At 34.5% G+C, this 18799-nt stretch overlaps 3 protein-coding genes across 3 annotated transcripts; all 3 read left to right on the top strand.

Annotated features, from left to right (window-relative positions):
• The first annotated feature begins 10099 nt into the window (after positions 1-10099).
• LOC149399996 (xyloglucan endotransglucosylase protein 34-like) lies at positions 10100-12323 on the top strand. Its single transcript, XM_089613237.1, has 4 exons — positions 10100-10364; positions 10446-10546; positions 10629-10822; positions 11765-12323. The coding sequence occupies exons 1-4, from the start codon at positions 10172-10174 to the stop codon at positions 12162-12164; spliced, it is 888 nt and encodes a 295-aa protein (XP_089469363.1). The 5' UTR covers positions 10100-10171; the 3' UTR covers positions 12165-12323.
• Positions 12324-13582: 1259 nt separating this feature from the next.
• On the top strand, positions 13583-14020 carry LOC149399995 (uncharacterized). The gene has a single exon (XM_089610376.1). The coding sequence runs from the start codon at positions 13583-13585 to the stop codon at positions 14018-14020; it is 438 nt and encodes a 145-aa protein (XP_089466502.1).
• Positions 14021-15382: 1362 nt separating this feature from the next.
• Positions 15383-18469, top strand: LOC149399994 (Ribonuclease III family protein). The gene is made up of 5 exons (XM_089613128.1): positions 15383-16334; positions 16879-17083; positions 17409-17609; positions 17764-17850; positions 17945-18469. Exons 1-5 carry the CDS (start codon positions 15547-15549, stop codon positions 18260-18262), a joined length of 1599 nt encoding a protein of 532 aa, XP_089469254.1. The 5' UTR covers positions 15383-15546; the 3' UTR covers positions 18263-18469.
• The last annotated feature ends 330 nt before the right edge of the window (positions 18470-18799 follow it).

Here is an 18799-nt window from a genome sequence, read left to right as displayed (position 1 = left end):
ATTCCAATGGACAAAAGTATCACCAATACCAGGGAAAAATCTCCAATGGTATTAACTCGAAGTAGAGAACACACCAGAGTTGCAAAGGTTTCCAAACCAGTTTGTCACGACTCGAAGAGATAACAGTACACAAAATTTGATCCCAAACATTTAACGAAATTGGATATTGGATATGGAGCACAATACTTGAATCACGATGGCCCTCCGCTATTGTCATATTCAGATCAGTCGAATGAGTAGCAAAAGGACAAAAATTCATACTGCACCAATTGTCTCTCCAAAAAAAAAAAAAAAAAGTTTTGCCTTGAACAATGATCTACTGAGAGTTTTTCAATAAATTTGGAATAAGCAACTTTATTTTCTTCCAAAGAACAGAGCCTCACGTGCGCAACAGAGCAACACCATCAGAATAATTTGCGATACCATATTTATCTTTCATATAGCGAGTCAAAAGGCTATCATCAACCAAGTATTTCCAACCCATTTTAGCCGATAAAGATTCAATCATGTGATTTGCTAATCTGATATTTAAGCCACCAAAATGAGGTTTATCTATTGCTTGTATCATATAAGAATGAATGTTACAATTTTATTTATTGCTAATTCAATATAATCATACAAGAGTATATAATTGATAATTTATAATCAAGCTTTTGTCTTTTCCCAATCTATATACATATTAAAGAGAGTCAAAATAATGTATTAAACGCTTTTATGGTAGATAGAAACTCAAGCGCTCTATAATTCGTCATATATGAATGTTAAGGTATACACATTTTCTCCCAACTATTATGAGACTTGAGGATTCACTCTCACGTGATTTTAATTGCATGTGGTAGGTCTATAATAAAACGCATCAGACGGAATCTAAGTCATAGAAATAGCGACTATTGCTCTATATTTTGGTTATAGTGGATATTGAATGTCAATCTTCCACTTTGGAAAATCAGATATAAAAAATACTTGACTAAGCTTTAAAAGAAGGTCTTTTTTTATCGAGTTTAAGTCTGGTTGATATGATGGAACTATTTATTGTGTCCGTCTTAGTAAAACTTAAATTTTCACATATTTATAGGAGGACCAATATGATTCATCCATAATTTAGCTATCTTTGCTGTTTTCATAGAAAACTCTTACAATTAGCTCTTTTAATTGAGAAAACTCCTCAATAATAGAATCAATAATTAAACTAGTTAGAAGTTAGAACAATATCACCTATGATAAATTATGAACACACTGCACATGAAGGAACAATGAGAAGTGTCACTTGAAAGCAAATAAACCTTCCAAAGCAATTAGCTTGAAATTATTGTTCTTAGCTTGGACAAAAACAATGTCGTTAGAATAATCAATGTTCCCCCAAGGGACCCTTTGATTTTTTTTATTTTTTATTTTTGCATTGTTAAAGACTGAAAATAGATTTAGAGGCATTGTTGTTTACGTCTAGGAACATCATTTTATTGCTAGGTAAGTTGTGTCACACTCAAGGCTCGGTGTGACAGCACCTACTACAATAAATATTTTAAATTCACGATCACGTAAATTATTGTGTTTGTGACTATAAAACATGGTCCCTTGCATTTTGCATTTTTCCTTATGGACACCAAAGTTGGAAACAGTTTTCATTTCTTATTTTCTTTCATTCTTAGGGAAAACTTGACTAATATGAAATGCCTCAATGGAAGAAAACAAAGAACATGAAAGAGTGTGACACATAGGGATTCGATGAGAACAGAAAGTCGTAGATGGGAAAGAGAGAGACCGTGGTTTAGTATCTTAAAGGAAAAATGAGACAAATATATTCTATGTTTTAGTAAAACATCGAGTTTAATATTTGATTTTTAAAAATGTCAAATTTGTGCACTTTGTTTAATTAAAATGATAAAATTATACTCTAAAATAGATAACAGAGCCATGAATTTTGTTGACTATAATATTTTTATGCAAACTCTATTTTACCTTTATTCATTCGAAAACGAAAAAACAAACAACAATCATTGAATCATGGACAATACAGATAGAGGAAAAAGGTAAAAATCGACAATCGATAGTCATCTAAATCACTTATTCGAGCCTCAAATCCGAGACTCAAAGTTGCAAGGAACACGGATGGAATCTATCTCTTGTAAAGTATGAGTTTTATTAGTCTATTTCGTTTTGGGCTATTTTTTATTTTAAAATTTAGAATTTGGGGGTTGGAGTATTAATTTGGAGTTTAGTTAAGTTTCTCTTATATTAGAGTCAACATTTGAAAAATCAATAAAAGTAATATTCATGGTACTTTTATTATTTTAGGGTATAATATTTTCGTCATTTTAATTAAACAACTAGTACAACCAAAACTATTTTTCGATTTATTAGCAACTTTATCATGATGTAGAAGAGATGGTACTCGACATTTTTTTTAAACCAAAAGTTAAACTTAATATTTTATTAAAACACGAGGTATATATGTGTCATTTTCCCAATTTTAATATATGAAGTTGTCCTCATTTGGGGTAAGAATCAAAACGCCAATTTGAATACTAAGAGGGGAAAAAAATGTGAAAAGGGCCTCACATTTTTTTTTTCCATAATGCAACATAATTTTAGCAAAAAATTAGAAAAATAACCAACATAAACGTTTTACATTGCTAAATAGCCAACGTTTGTTAAATCTTAGGTAAATAACCACTTTTAGACGTAAATTTTAAGTAAATAGTCAATATTTGATATATGAAAATGGCTATTTACCTAAGATTTACGTCTGAAAGTGACTATTTACCTAAAATTTATCAAACGTTGATTATCTAGCAATGTCAAATAAGTTAGTTATTGCTTTATTTGTTGAAAGTGTTACACAAATATCTTATTTGAAGATGTTAATTCTTTGAATACATAAGATTTCCAAACTTTTGAATAATATTTTTTATATTTAGATAATTTTGTACTTGTTTGAAGTAAAACAGTAAACTAAATGTATATAATAAGATAAACAAAACCGTACACCAAAAGAATGATATTGTAAAAATAGGTATAAACGAAATATTAAATGATACAGTTATTTGAGAGATTAAGTTTGAATAGAAGTTAGTGAAGGTCATTTCAATGTTTTTTTCCTTTTAAATAAGAAGAATACTCGTGTAAATGTAGAATTAAAGCCCAGTTGGGATTTTCTTTGTCGAACACCCTATTTCTCCAACTTTCTCCGTAAACATATCATTGTGTTCCAAATCTGATCAACAATTATTGAAATTTGGTTAACAGTTATAGAAATATAATTAATAGTATCTGGTTCAAAATATTGTTATATTGAAATCTAGTTAACAGTTATTGAAATTTGGTTAACTATTGAAATATGTTTAATCGTTATTGAAATCTGATTAATGGATATAAAAGGATCAACGACTAATATTGAAAAATTTGAAAAAAGGCTATTGAAAGCTATTTTCACCATATTTCATCCTTATTACAATAATATTTTATTTATTCTGAAAAAAATTCAAGTTGTAGTTTTTTTTTTACCATATCGGAGGCAGTCCATCGGTGCCAACACTATGTGAACCTGATATTAAAAACTGAAACTGTGCGTACTTGTTTTTTCTTAGCTCTCGTTGATAAGTATTTAGTAATTTATTTGCAAGTTGTCTTCGTATTCTCGCAAAATATTACTGTGATATTTACTAACGAAATATATTGTTATTTTTTAATTAATATTATTTTTAACAAACAATATTTTCATCAGAATAATCCATTTATTTTAAAATCTGATCCCCTATTTTTTTTTTTATCTCCTATTAATTGTCAAATTCTTAATACCTTAAATCAATCTTCATCTGTACAAATTCAACTTTCGCGGACTAAAATAGAAATCATTCGGACCCACCTTAAGTAGACTAGGACTACTCAAAAAAGAATAGACGACTTAGTAAGACTTGCCAGTTATATAACCCGTTCTATACATAATAATTGAGCCAGCATATAAGAAAGGAAACCGCAATTATTTAAGGTTTAACTTGTCATTATTTACCCCCCAAAAAAAATACAATTGGACAAATCTGTAATAACAATTTAAAGCGAGTTGGTTCAAACTTCAGAGCCAATATGTGGTGGGCAAACTGACAAAAAGCACATGTTTATGCGGGCTAGACTGGTTACGTTCGCAACTGAAAAGGCCGGTTTATAGCCCAAAGTTCAAAGCACGTGTTTATGTTCATATCTCAGATTTTAAGTCTTTTCCCGTAACCTTCCACGTTCAATTTCTATTTTATTTTTCTGTTTTTTCTTTTCAGTGGAACCTGAAAACCTGCCATGTTCTTGCCACTTGATTCCAGTGCAGTATGACAACATAGAAAAATTATATTTGAATAATACTAAACTAGAGCACATTGCACGTGAATTTGATACTTCCAAGATCAGTTATAGAGATTGAGGAAATAAAATTAAGACAAGTTATTTATTGTTAATAAATTCAATGCGTATAATTTGTAACTAATTAGATATATATATATGTAACTTGTAAGACTTGCTGGTTTCCTTCTTCTGTTAATCGTACGTTTATTTGCTATTCAGAATCAGGTGTTCCCCGTTGGATGAGCACTATGATTGAATCTCACGTCCATCCAACTCATTTCTTAAGCTTGTTCTATTCTACAAATTTGAATTATTCGCTATTTTATTAGTTAATCTCCTGCGCTTATGAATATCATCTAGATCTGCACAATTCATATTAACTGTAATTAATAGGGTGCTATAACATTAACTAACGAGTTAAACTTTGACTAAAGAACAGCCAATTTTATTGATCAATTTCAAATTATCATTTTTTTTTTCGTTACAATAATAAAGAAATCAAAACCAAGCATACACTCTAGAAAATCAATAAATTAGTTAGTATTTCTCTACAGATTCGTATGTATGATCTGTGTACTACATCAGACGGTTTTTCAAAGTTTCTTACTTTCTTTCCACCAGGTACTACCTTTTTTCTATTTGACTTAATGTTGTTATCCATCGGAACAACTCTTATCGTTCTAGGTTGGAACTTGGAATCTCTAACTGATTAAATAGATTTTTTTTTATTCTTGAACTTTCTATGGTGTTGTTTGCATTGTTTCCATATTTTTTATATAAACAGTAAATCACCCACGAAGTTAGGGGAGGTGAAGGGAACTTCACTTGTAATAGTGATATACTATAGCTATTTATTAAGAATTAAAATACCGTTTATTACAATCGCCCCACATCTAATCTCATTAATTTGTAACTTGTGTACCGCTTGTGATATATCACAATATTTGACTAATTACAGATATATCATAGTAATAATACTACATGGTGTACCGTTGTCGCATGAGTTAATAACAAAAAATAGATATCTCACAATATATTTGAGAAAAAAATAAATTAATATGAATAATATATTATATTTACAATATCAACCAATTATATTTAATTTATTAATAGTAAAACATTAGAATTATGATGAATATATAAGATTTATGAGTAAAATAATAAATAATTGCGGTGTGTAATTTGGTATTTACAATTTATTTGGGGTATATTTGTGATAAATATGCAATATAATGTATATTTTTGTGATAAATTTGTTGTATTTGCAAGTATCTTTCACTATTAGCTATACCGCGGGAGATGATCAAACTGTTTCCATTGATATGCGAAAAGCGGGATACCCAACACAATATTTCATACCTTTCTATTTATGACTGTATATATGTAATATATTTAATAATATCTCAATTTCAACTTAGTTCTCTATAATATAGCTAATAAGAGCTCAATTTTTTTTAATATATTCCAAGCCACTATAAATATAATGAGTTTGAGCGAAACAGAGATATTAGATTAGGAGATTGATAAACTATATATAATTTTGGAGACTGTCAGATTTTTTCGAAATCTTTAGAATGAACTACTCCATGAACAAGTTGAGCTGCATTATAAATGAGTTAAAGAAGAAGTCGAAGACTGTGGAGTGACTCTCAAAAAGAGGAAACCCGAAAAGGCTAATGCTTTTAAACATCAATAAAAATAACAGAGTTATGACGAAAAACATGAGACTGTGAAAAACAAAGCTATGATACTTGTAATAGTATGTATGCGGATGATGATGCATCTTCTTCGATTTGAGACTCGGAACTCACTAACTATATTTGTTCTTTTTTTTTTTAATAGTTTTAGGAAAAAAGCCAAAAATTAGGTGAATAAGAGTTATCTTTTAATTAGAGTCACTAAGAAAAAAAGACTTTTGAATGCGGATAACTCGCATTCAGCTGAGCTTTGAATAGTGTGTATTTTGTGTTATCTTTTAGCAAGAATGTGGTCGATCAAGAGTGTTCATTAGTTTTTGTTAATAAATAATTAAATCATTTCATTTTTTAAAGAAAAAATTACATTATTCGATGATAATTTTTTTTTATTTAAGAGTGTTCATTAGTTTTGTTAATAAATAATTAAATCATTTCATTTTTTAAAGAAAAAATTACATTATTTGATGATAATTATATTTTTTATTTAAGAGTGTTCATTAGTTTTTGTTAATAAAGAATTAAATCATTTCATTTTTTAAAGAAAAAATTACATTATTTGATGATAATTATTATTTATTATTTAAGATATGGTAGGATGAATAGTATATTTTACATGAAGTCTAAGTTAACACGCCAATAATATTAGACATTAATGCAAATGATTGATTCACAATGAGAGAAGAAATATAAATATATCCATTATCAAATGAAAAAATGAAGTGATTAGCCGTGACAATTTTTTTTTTTTTTTTAAACAGAGCTGAAAAAACACTCTTTACAACCATATCTCTTTCGATTTTTCTGAATCATTCACGTTCCTTTAAATTTGTCCCCGAACGTTAATGTTCTGAAGTAGAATCCAATCCAATATCAATTTTATTTTGAAAAGATAAAAAGTGCAAGGAGAGTCGGTGCTACAAATAAACTCGAAAGGCGACACAATGGCCCAGCCTCTTTGGAATGACTCGAAGCAGTGCAGTGTGCAGATAGTCGTATCGTATCCACCAACCGGCTAGCTGTCTGACCGTGGTTATATTTTATATACCACAGAAAGTAAATAAAAATTCTATTTTTTTTTTTCATATTGGATAATTGTGATGTATTAGAAAAGTGTGCCCAGAGTCACAACTCAGTTTAGAAGATACACTGTACTTTGTAAGAGCTAATTTTGATCAAACGGTGGTGGTGAGTGGTGAGTGGTGACTCAATGTTTGTTGACTATTTTGTAAAAGTTCTGACTCTTTTTTTCTGTGGTACTTTTAAGATTCTGTGTTGTTTTATAGGTTATACTTTATAGTATCGTCTAAAAATATCACGACTCTACAATATCTTTGAAATATCACACTTTTGTAATTTGTATGGGTGATGAATTATTGGACCGGACTGGATGTTACTATCTATATTCACGTACGTTAGAAAAATTAAGTAATTTTCATGCCATTATCGGGTTCCAAACATAGCATGGGGAAAGTTAAATGATATGCGTCGTTTATATATGAACCCTTACATGAGCGCGCACACAGTTTTTGTTTTATTTTGCCACTCAAAGTTTTAGAATAATAAAACAAAAAATGTTTAAATTATTAAAATATAAAAGGTAAAGTTCATTCTAACTAAAGCCGGTCATATAAACTACGAAAAATGAAGTTCCCTATATCCGTCCAATATTTTACAAAAAATAGGACTGCAGAACCGTAAAAAAGTACTGGAAAATCTTGTTACCATTTTTACCTGACCTCGATTTTTAGGTATCATATTTTACGAATCATATTTTACGATTTCAAGTCCTATATTGTTATTATATTTTAATATTTTTTTATTAATTATTTCAATTTTAAAATAACTTACGTAAACAAAAAAAATATATAAGTTTTTAAAAATAATAATCAGAGGGACTAACAAAATTCAAACATTGAGATTGCATATTAGTCAACGTTTACATTTATTTTGAAAAATAACCAATTTCGCTGACATGACGTTTCAGCCAATATTTTTTTATTCCAATTTTGCCCTTTTTTAATATTTATTTTTTAAATAAAAAATATAATTAAAGAAAATCAAAATTGATTGTGAATATGTTATGATTTGATTGCCAAGATATTCTGATTTGATTGTCCAATATTGGTATAAACAAATATTAATTTCATATTATTTGCTCTCTCTCTCTCTCTCTCTCTCTCTCTCTCTCTCTCCATAAGACTACAGATTTCTGTCCAACGTGAGGCTCAACTTTTGCCCGCCCATCGGTGTCGTCGCCATCGTCCATGGCTTCACCGGAGAATCCTCCTGTCTGATCTAGCTCACCGTCGTCTTCCTCGTCGAGTCAGGCTTCGCCGTCTGCGCCATCGACCACCAGGGCCACGGCCTCGTCACGCACATCCCGACGTCAACCTCATCGTCGACGAGTGTATAACATTCTTCATCAAATTCCGATCCCGATTTTCCTCACTCCTGGCCTTCCTCTACTCCGAAACCCTTAAAGAAATCAGTCTGTTGATTCCTGTTGTTTGTTGTTAGTGGTAATTATTGCTGGTTTGAAATTAGTGTTGAAATTAGTCGTGATTTAGTTTGAAATTAGTATTTGTTTATGTTGATTTCTGTTGATTTGAAAATTAGTGTTGATTTGTGAAATTAGTGTTGGTTTGTGTTAATTTGTGTTGATTTGAAATTAGTGTTGAATGTCTTTGGAATCTCTTAATTTGTGTTGATACACGTGTTGTTTTGTATTGATTTGTTGTTAAATCTATTGATTTGTGTTGATTTATATTGATTTGAAAATTAGTGTTGGTTTGTGTTAATTTGTGTTGATTTGTGAGTTAGTGTTGAAATGTCGTTGGAATATGTTAATGTGTTTATTCATTTTAATTTCGATTTTTATTTGAAGGAGAATTGGCGACTATGTGTCTCCGGTCGGAGAATCGGCGGTTCGAGACGAATTGACAGTGAAGATTGACGAAAAATTGCGTAAGTTGACTCGACATTGAAGACCGACGATGAAGATCTCGTAATATCTTTAGAGAATTTTTTTAATTTATCGATGAAACAATTATTTATTGTAATATTTTTCATTAAATTATTTATTTTTGTTAACTAATTTATATTTGGTAACCCTTTATTTTAATTGAAGGGGATTATTGTCTATTCAAGTTAGTTTATGTGGTTTATTGGCTATTGTACAAAAATAAACTTAACATTGGCTATTTTGACAATTTTATGTTTCGAATTGGCTATTATACTGAAGCTCCCTTATACTAAATTGGTCTAATTGGGGATTCCAGTTTTATCCCAATTTTTAGATGGTACTGGGACAAAAAATCTCGGTTATGTATTTTATAATATGTTTTTTTTTTTCCAATTTTCAACATAATACTAATAATACAAGAAATAAAATCCCGCGAAATTTCGACTAGCTTCAATTTTGATTCATAGTCACGGTCTTCTCGAACTCGACGGTAAACAACCTCGCTATTTTCTAGATTGATTATATATTTTAAGACTCTTTATGACACATCGAGTACATTATAGTTATAGTTAGAGACGGAGATACAGTAAATCAAAGGGGAGCTCAAGCCCCCCTCAAAATTTTTTTTTTGTACACTTTTGACTAATTTTTTAAAAAATTTACATTTTTTATTTTAAAAATTTATAAATTAACCTCTCTCGAATTTTTTTCTTCTTCAAATTAATCCTTCCTAATGAAATTCTTTGCTCCGTCCCCTCTCGAATCCGATTTTTGTAATACACACGGGATATTAGATATTAGACCCGTGTCTTGCATTTACACGTACACCAACGTTAATTTGTAATAAGGTAGTCCTCAATCCATCATCTTGCTGTCAACAGATATTCAACATAAAAGAAAAAAGCAATTATTAAAAACTTCCACCGCCTTAAATTATTTGCAAGTATTCGCCTACCTCATAATAAAAAAATAAAATAAAAAAATAATGAAAACAGCGTAATGAATAAACAGTTCGAGGTCCATTTGGTAAAAACACCCCATGCACGCCGCGGATTTATCTAAAAATAATACATAGATAACAACTCTGTTTTCCCCTATTTAAGGGAGCACTTACCTTCACTCTAATTGACACTTCAAAGACTCACAACACATTCATATTCACTCACCAGTCTAGACAGAGATGGGGTTTCTGAAGAAATGGACGTTGTTGATGACGTGGCTTCTGATAGCGATCTCCGGAGCCATGGGAGCTGTTCCGAAGAGGCCGGTGAACGTGCCTTTCGGCAGAAACTACAAGCCCACTTGGGCCTTCGACCACATCAAGTACTTCAACCAAGAATCTGAAATCCACCTCCACTTGGACAAATACACTGGTAAACAATTTGCATTTACCACACTCTAAAAAACTTCATCTTCTTTCAAAGTACTGACGCGCCACGTGTTGGTTTCTCAAGGGACTGGATTTCAATCCAAGGGCTCTTACTTGTTCGGCCACTTCAGTATGCAAATAAAGCTAGTCCCGAATGACTCTGCCGGAACAGTCACTGCCTTCTACGTGAGTCTTCCGTATAGCTGTTGTTTGTATATATATATATGTATGTTATATTAATATTTGGGCTGTACGTTATATTTGGCAGTTATCGTCACAAAACTCAGAGCACGATGAGATAGACTTCGAGTTCTTGGGGAACAGGACAGGACAGCCATACATTTTACAGACGAACGTGTTCACGGGAGGGAAAGGAGACAGAGAGCACAGGATTTACCTTTGGTTCGATCCCACTAAGGCTTTCCATCGCTACTCTATCCTTTGGAACATGTACATAATCGCGTAAGTTTCTTTTCTTTCCTTTCCTTTGCATTGCACCACCAACATTTTCCATTTACTAGTTGTTGTTTCAAAAGCGATGGTCAAATGGATAAAAACAAAAGGTTGACCTGCACGCGTCTCAATCCTTCCCACGCCGAATACAAATCCAGTTGGATTTTGTAGTCCCCAATGATCTTCTTCCACCATGCTTGAAAACTTAATAAATAAATAAATAAAATTAATGCTAGCTGTTTCTTTTAACAATAATCATAATGTTTTAAACCAATATTGTCCTTTTTTATATTCTATCATGTATAAATCAAATATTTAATTTTTTTTTTTTCATTTGGAGACCTATATGATGTGAAGGTCTTTACTAACTAACCTAGTTAGCATTTCTTGTCAAAATCCAAATCAAATGCCAAAAAAACAGAAGATAAATAATAATCTTATATAGTTATAATTTATTAGATTAAAAAAATATGTTGATGTGAAGGGAATGGGATATTATTTAGTAGCGAATTTATGATCGCATCTAAGCTTTCCATGATGTTGCATTAATGGTCTACTAGGTGTTAGGAAAGGTAGGCACAAGACAAATATATTAACATAATAACCCCATTAATGATAGTGTAGAGTGCGTGAGCGAGAATTTTGGGCTGGCATTGATTGTTTGGTGACCCACAACTTTGAAAACAAATTAAGAAGTCAGACTCAGAACTTCACTTTAATGTCTTCTTTCGAGCTCTTTTGAATTTAGGGGACGACAACTTTTGTTTTGCTTTCGCAGAAAACAGATACCATATCAATATAAAATAATATACTCTTTTTTTATTATGTAAGCCACGTGAAAGAGAGAGAGAGGTCATGAATATTTTACTAAACGACATCATCGGAATGAGGGTTTGAAACGTCATACGATATAACTTTGGTTTGCTAAAAACGAAACGGGAAACGTGGCAGATTCTTCGTGGACGACACTCCGATCAGGGTGTTCAAGAACAGCAAGGACATCGGGGTGAAATTCCCGTTCGACCAGCCGATGAAGCTGTACTCGAGCCTGTGGAACGCGGACGATTGGGCCACGCGCGGCGGACTCGAGAAGACGGACTGGTCGAAGGCACCGTTCGTGGCGGCGTACAGGGAGTTCCACATCGACGGCTGCGAGGCGTCCGTGCAGGCCAAGTTCTGCGCCACCCAGGGCAAGCGCTGGTGGGACCAGAGGCAGTTCCGAGACCTCGACGCGCGTCAGTACAACCGCCTCAAATGGGTGCGTAGCAAGTACACCATCTACAATTACTGCAACGACAGGACTCGATACCCTTCCATGCCCCCAGAGTGCAAGAGGGACCGCGACGCCTGATTTCATCTCTCACCAATATATATATATTATTATGAGCTCTGATTATTGTTCTCGTCCTTCATTTTTCTATTGGTTACTTTGAGTTTATGGTTGTTAATGTTGCGTTGACGCTTCTTCTTCTTCTTCTTCTTCTTCTTCTTCTTCATCATGTGTTACCTTTTATATGTTGATGTTGTAATCATAATTTATATATTGATATAGTTTTTTTTAAGTATTTGTATACTTCTATCTCTGTGTCGCATTAACACATGGCGGATGAAAAGCATGGTCAGATATGGCTTAACATTCACATTAACACGTACGACGAATTTAATTAAAATTCACAAAGTCCAATTGAAACGTGTAGCGAGCAAAACGCTCACCACTCTACCTTAATTGCGTGTCTTGTGCTAAAAATATGCTAACACATTGCCATTATGATACCGACTCGAAAGCATAATGAAAATAAAAGAGAAAAAAAAAAAAAAAATCATCACTGGCACCCAGCTTTAACAATGTTAGAAGGTAAGGTTGTATTGGAAAGTTTGACATTCATCATGTCATGCGAGGATACATTTCTAGAGTGATTTAAAATCAGTTAAGAGTAGTTCAATTGGTAAAAAGGATCTGTCCCTCTCAAACAAGAAGAATAGTTTGAATCACTTTTGTTTTTGTTTTTTTTTTTTTTGAGGGCTTAGCCAATGATACAATATAAAATATTTACAAATATGGAGCTGGACAAATATGATTATCTATTTCTAGAATCATACAAACATACCTCAAAAATTACTAAATGTGAGCATTGCGTCCGTCGGGATTCGATCCCGCGTCCTCTCCTTGAGAGGAGAATGATGTTACCACTTGTCCCAAACAAGTTTGGGCTAGACGACTCAATCCAAAATTGAGATTTCTGAACGGTATTTGATATGTATTTTGACTTTATAATTAGTTTTCATTTGGATTAGAATTCGTACGTGACATCCTATAAATTGATATTTTAAAAGTATTTTACATGGTTATAAATATATGGTATATATAAATTGTATAATCATTTAGTGTGTACTAAATTTCTTTAGTTTAGAGAGGAAATAAAGTTAACATATGATCGCTAGGCAGGGTAGGCATCCGATTGAATTGATTTATAATCAGAATTATATGAAATGTTTTTGTTCATGAAATAAAAATAACCAATTTCAAATAAATCTTGCATAATACTTTGCTTACGATGAACATGACTCGACTATAAGTATTGGTACAACTGCTACGAAGGCACGAAAGCGAGTTGGTCATAAATTACAAAATATTATAAAAATAAATCAAAGAAATTATGAAGTTTATGAGAAACATTGTTCTCTCAAGCTTTGTAGCCCTGATCTTCGTAAATAGGGTACGATATAGATATTATGAAAGTATCTCTTAAACATTGTTCTCTCGACACGATGGAGGGGAAGTTTGGCACGGGATGTATCCTTCGCGACCACCGGGGATGGGTCATCGCTTCGGAAATATTGGTTAGAAACTCCGGATTTTCTCCCCCTCTTACGGAGGCCTATGCGATTCTTGGAGGTCTTCGTTTGGCGGAAGAGCTTGGGTTTCATCGTCTCACGGTGCACTCCGATTGCCTTGAGGTGGTTCGTGCGATTAGATGTGAGGCAATTCCGGTTATGGAGCTTGATACGATTTGGAAGACATCAAGGTTAGACGATCGACTAGCTTTTTCTAATTTTGATATTCATTTTATTCCTCGCTCTTGTAACGCGGCGGCACACAATATGGCTAAATACGCTCTTAGAGTTAACTCGGATGCGCGATGGATGAGGCTTGTCCCTCCTTGTGCTATGCGAGAGGTTTTGGATGACTTATCGGGGTTGATGTAACCACGGTTTTCCTCCGCCACTTAAGTGAGGGTTTTAATGATATTCACCGTGGTACTGCCCACGTTAAAAAAAAAAGAATAACCTCATACACTCTTTCTAAAACCTTCGAATAAGGTGAATTGTACCGGGCACGATGTGAACATAAAGTAGGGGTTGGACTTAGAGGTGGCATGGGGCTCGTGACGGATAAGAGGCAAGCAACAAGCAATGCAGGCGGGTAGGACAAGGGTCGAGTATGAGGTGCACCAAATGCTGAGGCAGATAGGCTAGCACTGAATGTTGATGGACGAGATGGTGACACTGAGACAAACAAGACTGGCACCGGATCTCTTACGATAGACTACATCGCAAAAATATAATTCAATGTCCCACACTTTTTCTACTTTTCTCTATTCGAGTCATATATTAAATTTGCAATGAACTCCCTAAAATCGTGTCTAAGAGATACTTTTGATACTCATCTACTGAAAATAGCAATTTTTTTTCATTTTCTAATAGTTCGTAGGGAATTACTTCATCGGTCGTCGGCTTCTTCCAAAAGGATATATTAAAGCTTAATATTTAATAAAAAAAATGACATTGACACTGTTTGACATAACTTTGCTTTTTAAAAAAATGCTTTTAGATTCAGATTTAAAAAAAAAATTGTTTTTTTCTAAAAGCTAAGATCTTGCTTTTCAATTTTCTTCTATATTTTGCAAAAACACTTTTCAATTTTTACAAAAAACTATTTTTACCAGACACTTTAAAGCGGTTGAGTTTTTATAAAAAACTAAAATCAAGATTAATAAACTAAAACAAAGACGGTCATTACCCCTACTTTAACAATGCATGCTTCTATGCTAATTTTTTTTTTTTCCAATTTTTTTTCATAATAAAGAGTCATATTCACATATAATTTACCCTTAAAATAGATATCAATTTGAAAACAAATTTAGAATGAGAAATAGATGCTTACTCTTATTTAGGAAATTTTTTACAAAATAATCATTTGAAACTTATTGATTAGCAATATAGTCAAAACTTTTCAGCAAAGTAGATATTTATGTTTTCAAGTTTTTTTTGACAACCAATATTAAAATTTTTGACGATTATTCTAAGCAATTTATTACTTTAAAAAATATTAATCTTGTGGTCAAAATTTTTGTTTGAAACTAGATTACTGCACATTTTGACTATTTCATTAAATTAAGACAAATTTGATTATTTTGCAAATTCATAATTTTAAATTGACTATTTAACTACATATTAAAAAAAAAAAAAAGGCATTTGTGTCTAAATCCCGTTATTTAAAGTTATAAACCAATGCCAAACGACAACAATAACTTCAACGACTGGACCAAAAAAGATCCCAAAAAAAAAAAAAAAAAAATCATCTCTCTCATTTTCGATCTCCACCTTATCCAACCTCCAAAACCCAAAACACCATCACTCTTAAACCCTCCAATCCAACCCATCCATGTCAGACCAACCTCGTCTGCGAAAGCGCGCACCCATTTCCTCGTAGCCCCTCCAATCGCCGAGCCATGGACCTCTCGTCCTCCTTCACTCGCACACCCACATTCTCTCCCTCCTCATCCTCATCCTTCACCACATTCCCCATCCACCTCCGACTCAGCGCCGCCCGCAAACCCCCCTCCTCCGTCCGCCGCCTCCGCGTCGCAGCCGTGGCCGTCGACCCACAGCAAGAGCTCCCCCAGAACAGCCCGCAGAGACTCCTCAAAGAGCTAGCCGAGCGAAAGAAGGTCGTGTCTCCCAAGAAGCGAGCCCCGCCGAAGAAGTTCGTCCTGAAACCCCCGCTGGACGACAAGAGGCTCACCGAGCGCTTCCTGAACAGCCCTCAGCTCTCTCTGAAGTCCTTCCCTCTGCTCAGCTCGTGCCTTCCTTCGTCGCGCCTCAACAGCGCCGACAAGGCCTGGATGGACGAGTACCTCTTGGAGGCCAAGCAGGCTCTGGGGTACCCATTGGAGCCCTCGGAGAGCTTCGGGGACGACAATCCGGCGAAGCAGTTCGACACGCTCTTGTACTTGGCGTTCCAACACCCTTCTTGCGAGAGGACCAAGGCCAGGCACGTCCGGTCCGGCCACTCCAGGCTGGGGTTCCTCGGGCAGTACGTGCTCGAGCTCGGGCTCGCCGAGTTTTTCCTGCAGAGGTACCCGAGGGAGTCGCCGGGGCCGATGAGGGAGCGAGTGTTTGCGCTGATCGGGAAGCGGTTTCTGCCGCGGTGGATCAAGGCCGCGAGGCTGCAGAATCTGGTCTTCCCTTTCGAGGATATGGATAAGATGGTGAGGAAGGACAGAGAGCCTCCTGTTAAGTAAGTTTTGATTCTGTGTTCGATTTTTTTTAGTTAGCGTTTTAATGCTCGGAAAATGGTTGGATTCTGAACCTGCCAGACGTTAGTTAGCACGAACGAGGTTACGAATTTATTTTCTGTTTATAGGTAGTTCTAGCTTTTCTGGTTTCGAATCGGGGGTTGATTAGGTCCCAGGAATCGTGATTATTACCACTAGACTAACCCCCTTGGGGGTTTGTGATTGAAAATATATTAGGCATTATCTTATGCAAAAGTAAAATTTAAGTGATGATACGAACCCTCCGATATGATGGCCCTTTTCGTAACCCGATTTTGCTGCATTGTCTACAGCTTAGTTGATCGAGAATTTACCGGTTTACATGGCGCACAGACCGTAAAAATTTCGTCTTTCCCGTTATGTTGCCAGTCAACGATCAATAGCATTTCTTTCTTATAGTTTGTGTTATGTGATATATTACACCCTTTCGAGTGCCAAATAATAAAAAAAGTTTCAGAGAAGTAAGGTTAGTGGAGGAAAGATTCACTGTTCTCATTTTTTCTACAGATCTGTGTTCTGGGCTTTGTTTGGGGCAATATACTTGTGTTTTGGTATGCCAGAGGTGTATCGGGTCCTCTTTGAAGTGTTTGGAATGGACCTCGAAGCGGAGGATTGCCAGCCGAGATTAAGGAGACAACTTGAAGATATAGACTATGTTTCAGTTGAATTTGAAGGCAACAATCTCAGCTGGCAAGATGTAGCTACCTACAGGGTGTGTTCTATCACCTTTATCCAACCTTTATTTATGGTCTTAATTTTCATCTACACAAGGTCATTTGTGAATGTGAAATTGCCCCGAAAATATCTTTGCTTCTAAAATGTCAACATTGTATGAACAAATTGCAGCCTAAGTACCATCAATCGATTTATCTAGAATGAAAAAAATGGGGAGATTTGAATAGAAGTACACATTCTCGGACGGTTTTTATCTTATGTAAAATATTTTTTTTTCCGTGGCCATGACGAGTAACGGAGCTATGTCTATATTTGCTCTCTCTCTCTCTCTCTCTGATATATACAAGTTTACTCTGCTGCAGCCACCTGAAGATGCGCTTTTTGCACATCCTAGGCTCTTTAGGGCTTGTGTCCCGCCAGGTATGCACAGATTCCGAGGAAATATATGGGACTACGATGCAAGACCCCAAGTTATGAGAGCACTGGGATACCCGATAAAGACGATAGACAGAATTCCAGAAATCACTGAGGCTCGAAACATCGAACTTGGACTTGGGCTGCAGGTAAATAATTTCCTCGAATCCACATACTTCGGTATTTCTCTATTTTCTTCGGAAAATACAGAAGGGTCAGAGGTCAAACGTTCGAATCCAGAGCGCTGAAAAAAAAAAAAAACTTCTCAGTCAATGTCATTATGAGTTTTTGTTTGCAATGCAGTTATGTTTCTTGCACCCATCCAAGCACAAGTTTGAGCATCCCCGTTTTTGCTACGAGCGCTTAGAATATCTTGGCCAAAAAATTCAGGTACCAAACTAAGCCTTGTCATCGAAGAAGCACTTTCGCAGTAATTATGGAAAGACAAGTAGTTTTATATGGTGTTGGTTTGGCATATCCTCAGGATCTGGCAATGGCAGAGAGGTTGTTAATGAAGCACTTGGACGCCCCTGGAAAGTGGATACAAGAGAGACATCGCCGTGTACTCATGAACAAGTTTTGCGGGAGGTATTTGAGGGACAAGCGTCTCCAACAGTTTATCGCCTACTCCGAAGAGGTTCAAGATAAATACGAGCACAATCGAAGACTCAGAAACCCAGCCACAACAGCTGTACAACAAGCCATTCACGGGCTCTCCTATGCCGTTTACGGAAAACCAGATGTCAGGCGCTTAATGTTTGAGGTTTTCGATTTCGAGCAAGTCCAACCAAAGCTTGTGTAAAAATAGATAAAATAACGTTAAAAAAAAATCCATAGAAGAATCATATGCTTGAGATAGCAAAGTGAAAGCAGATGGATAGGATAGTCATTGCATTTGCCAGAATGTGGTATAGTTCTTCTTTCTCTTAGCAAGGCTGGTTGATTATATTGCATTAGATGTTTTATAATGAAAACAATTCCTTAATGTAGTAATATATGGTTTTATATCCATCGGATTCCTCGCAGCTATCTAACATACGTTTATCTTCGGGATTGCTAGTCAAATTCCCATGTTTTAGAGATCTCATTGCTTCCACTGAAATTTTTTCTCGAGATTCTTTTAGGTTATTTCATGTTCTTACAAAAACAAAGTAGAATCTCGCGTCTACTTCTAATATACCCAAAGCGTTTGCATAGAGGAAACCCTAACGGATGAATAATACACCCCAAGAGAGTAAGAACACAAGTCGTTTTTAACTCTCAACAACATAAAAGTCGCTCAAAAGATTAAAGGAAAAAATTCTCTTGAAAATAAACTAGTGCATGCATGGAACATACC

This window comes from Urtica dioica, chromosome 4, assembly GCF_054948205.1.
Source record: "Urtica dioica subsp. dioica isolate 48M chromosome 4, U.dioica_male_clone48M_v1_H2, whole genome shotgun sequence".
NCBI lineage: Eukaryota > Viridiplantae > Streptophyta > Magnoliopsida > Rosales > Urticaceae > Urtica > Urtica dioica.
This window is presented reverse-complemented; position numbering and strand designations above follow the sequence as displayed.

Bases quoted from the DNA above. Each gene is read 5' to 3' on its own strand.
- LOC149399994 (XM_089613128.1), top strand. From the start codon at position 15,547: ATGGACCTCTCGTCCTCCTTCACTCGCACACCCACATTCTCTCCCTCC. The intron at 16,335-16,878 runs GTAAGTTTTGAT...TTTTTTCTACAG, and splicing joins GACAGAGAGCCTCCTGTTAA to ATCTGTGTTCTGGGCTTTGT. The intron at 17,851-17,944 runs GTACCAAACTAA...GCATATCCTCAG, and splicing joins ATCTTGGCCAAAAAATTCAG to GATCTGGCAATGGCAGAGAG.
- LOC149399996 (XM_089613237.1), top strand. From the start codon at position 10,172: ATGGGGTTTCTGAAGAAATGGACGTTGTTGATGACGTGGCTTCTGATA. The intron at 10,365-10,445 runs GTAAACAATTTG...TGGTTTCTCAAG, and splicing joins CCACTTGGACAAATACACTG to GGACTGGATTTCAATCCAAG. The intron at 10,547-10,628 runs GTGAGTCTTCCG...TATATTTGGCAG, and splicing joins GAACAGTCACTGCCTTCTAC to TTATCGTCACAAAACTCAGA.
- LOC149399995 (XM_089610376.1), top strand. From the start codon at position 13,583: ATGGAGGGGAAGTTTGGCACGGGATGTATCCTTCGCGACCACCGGGGA.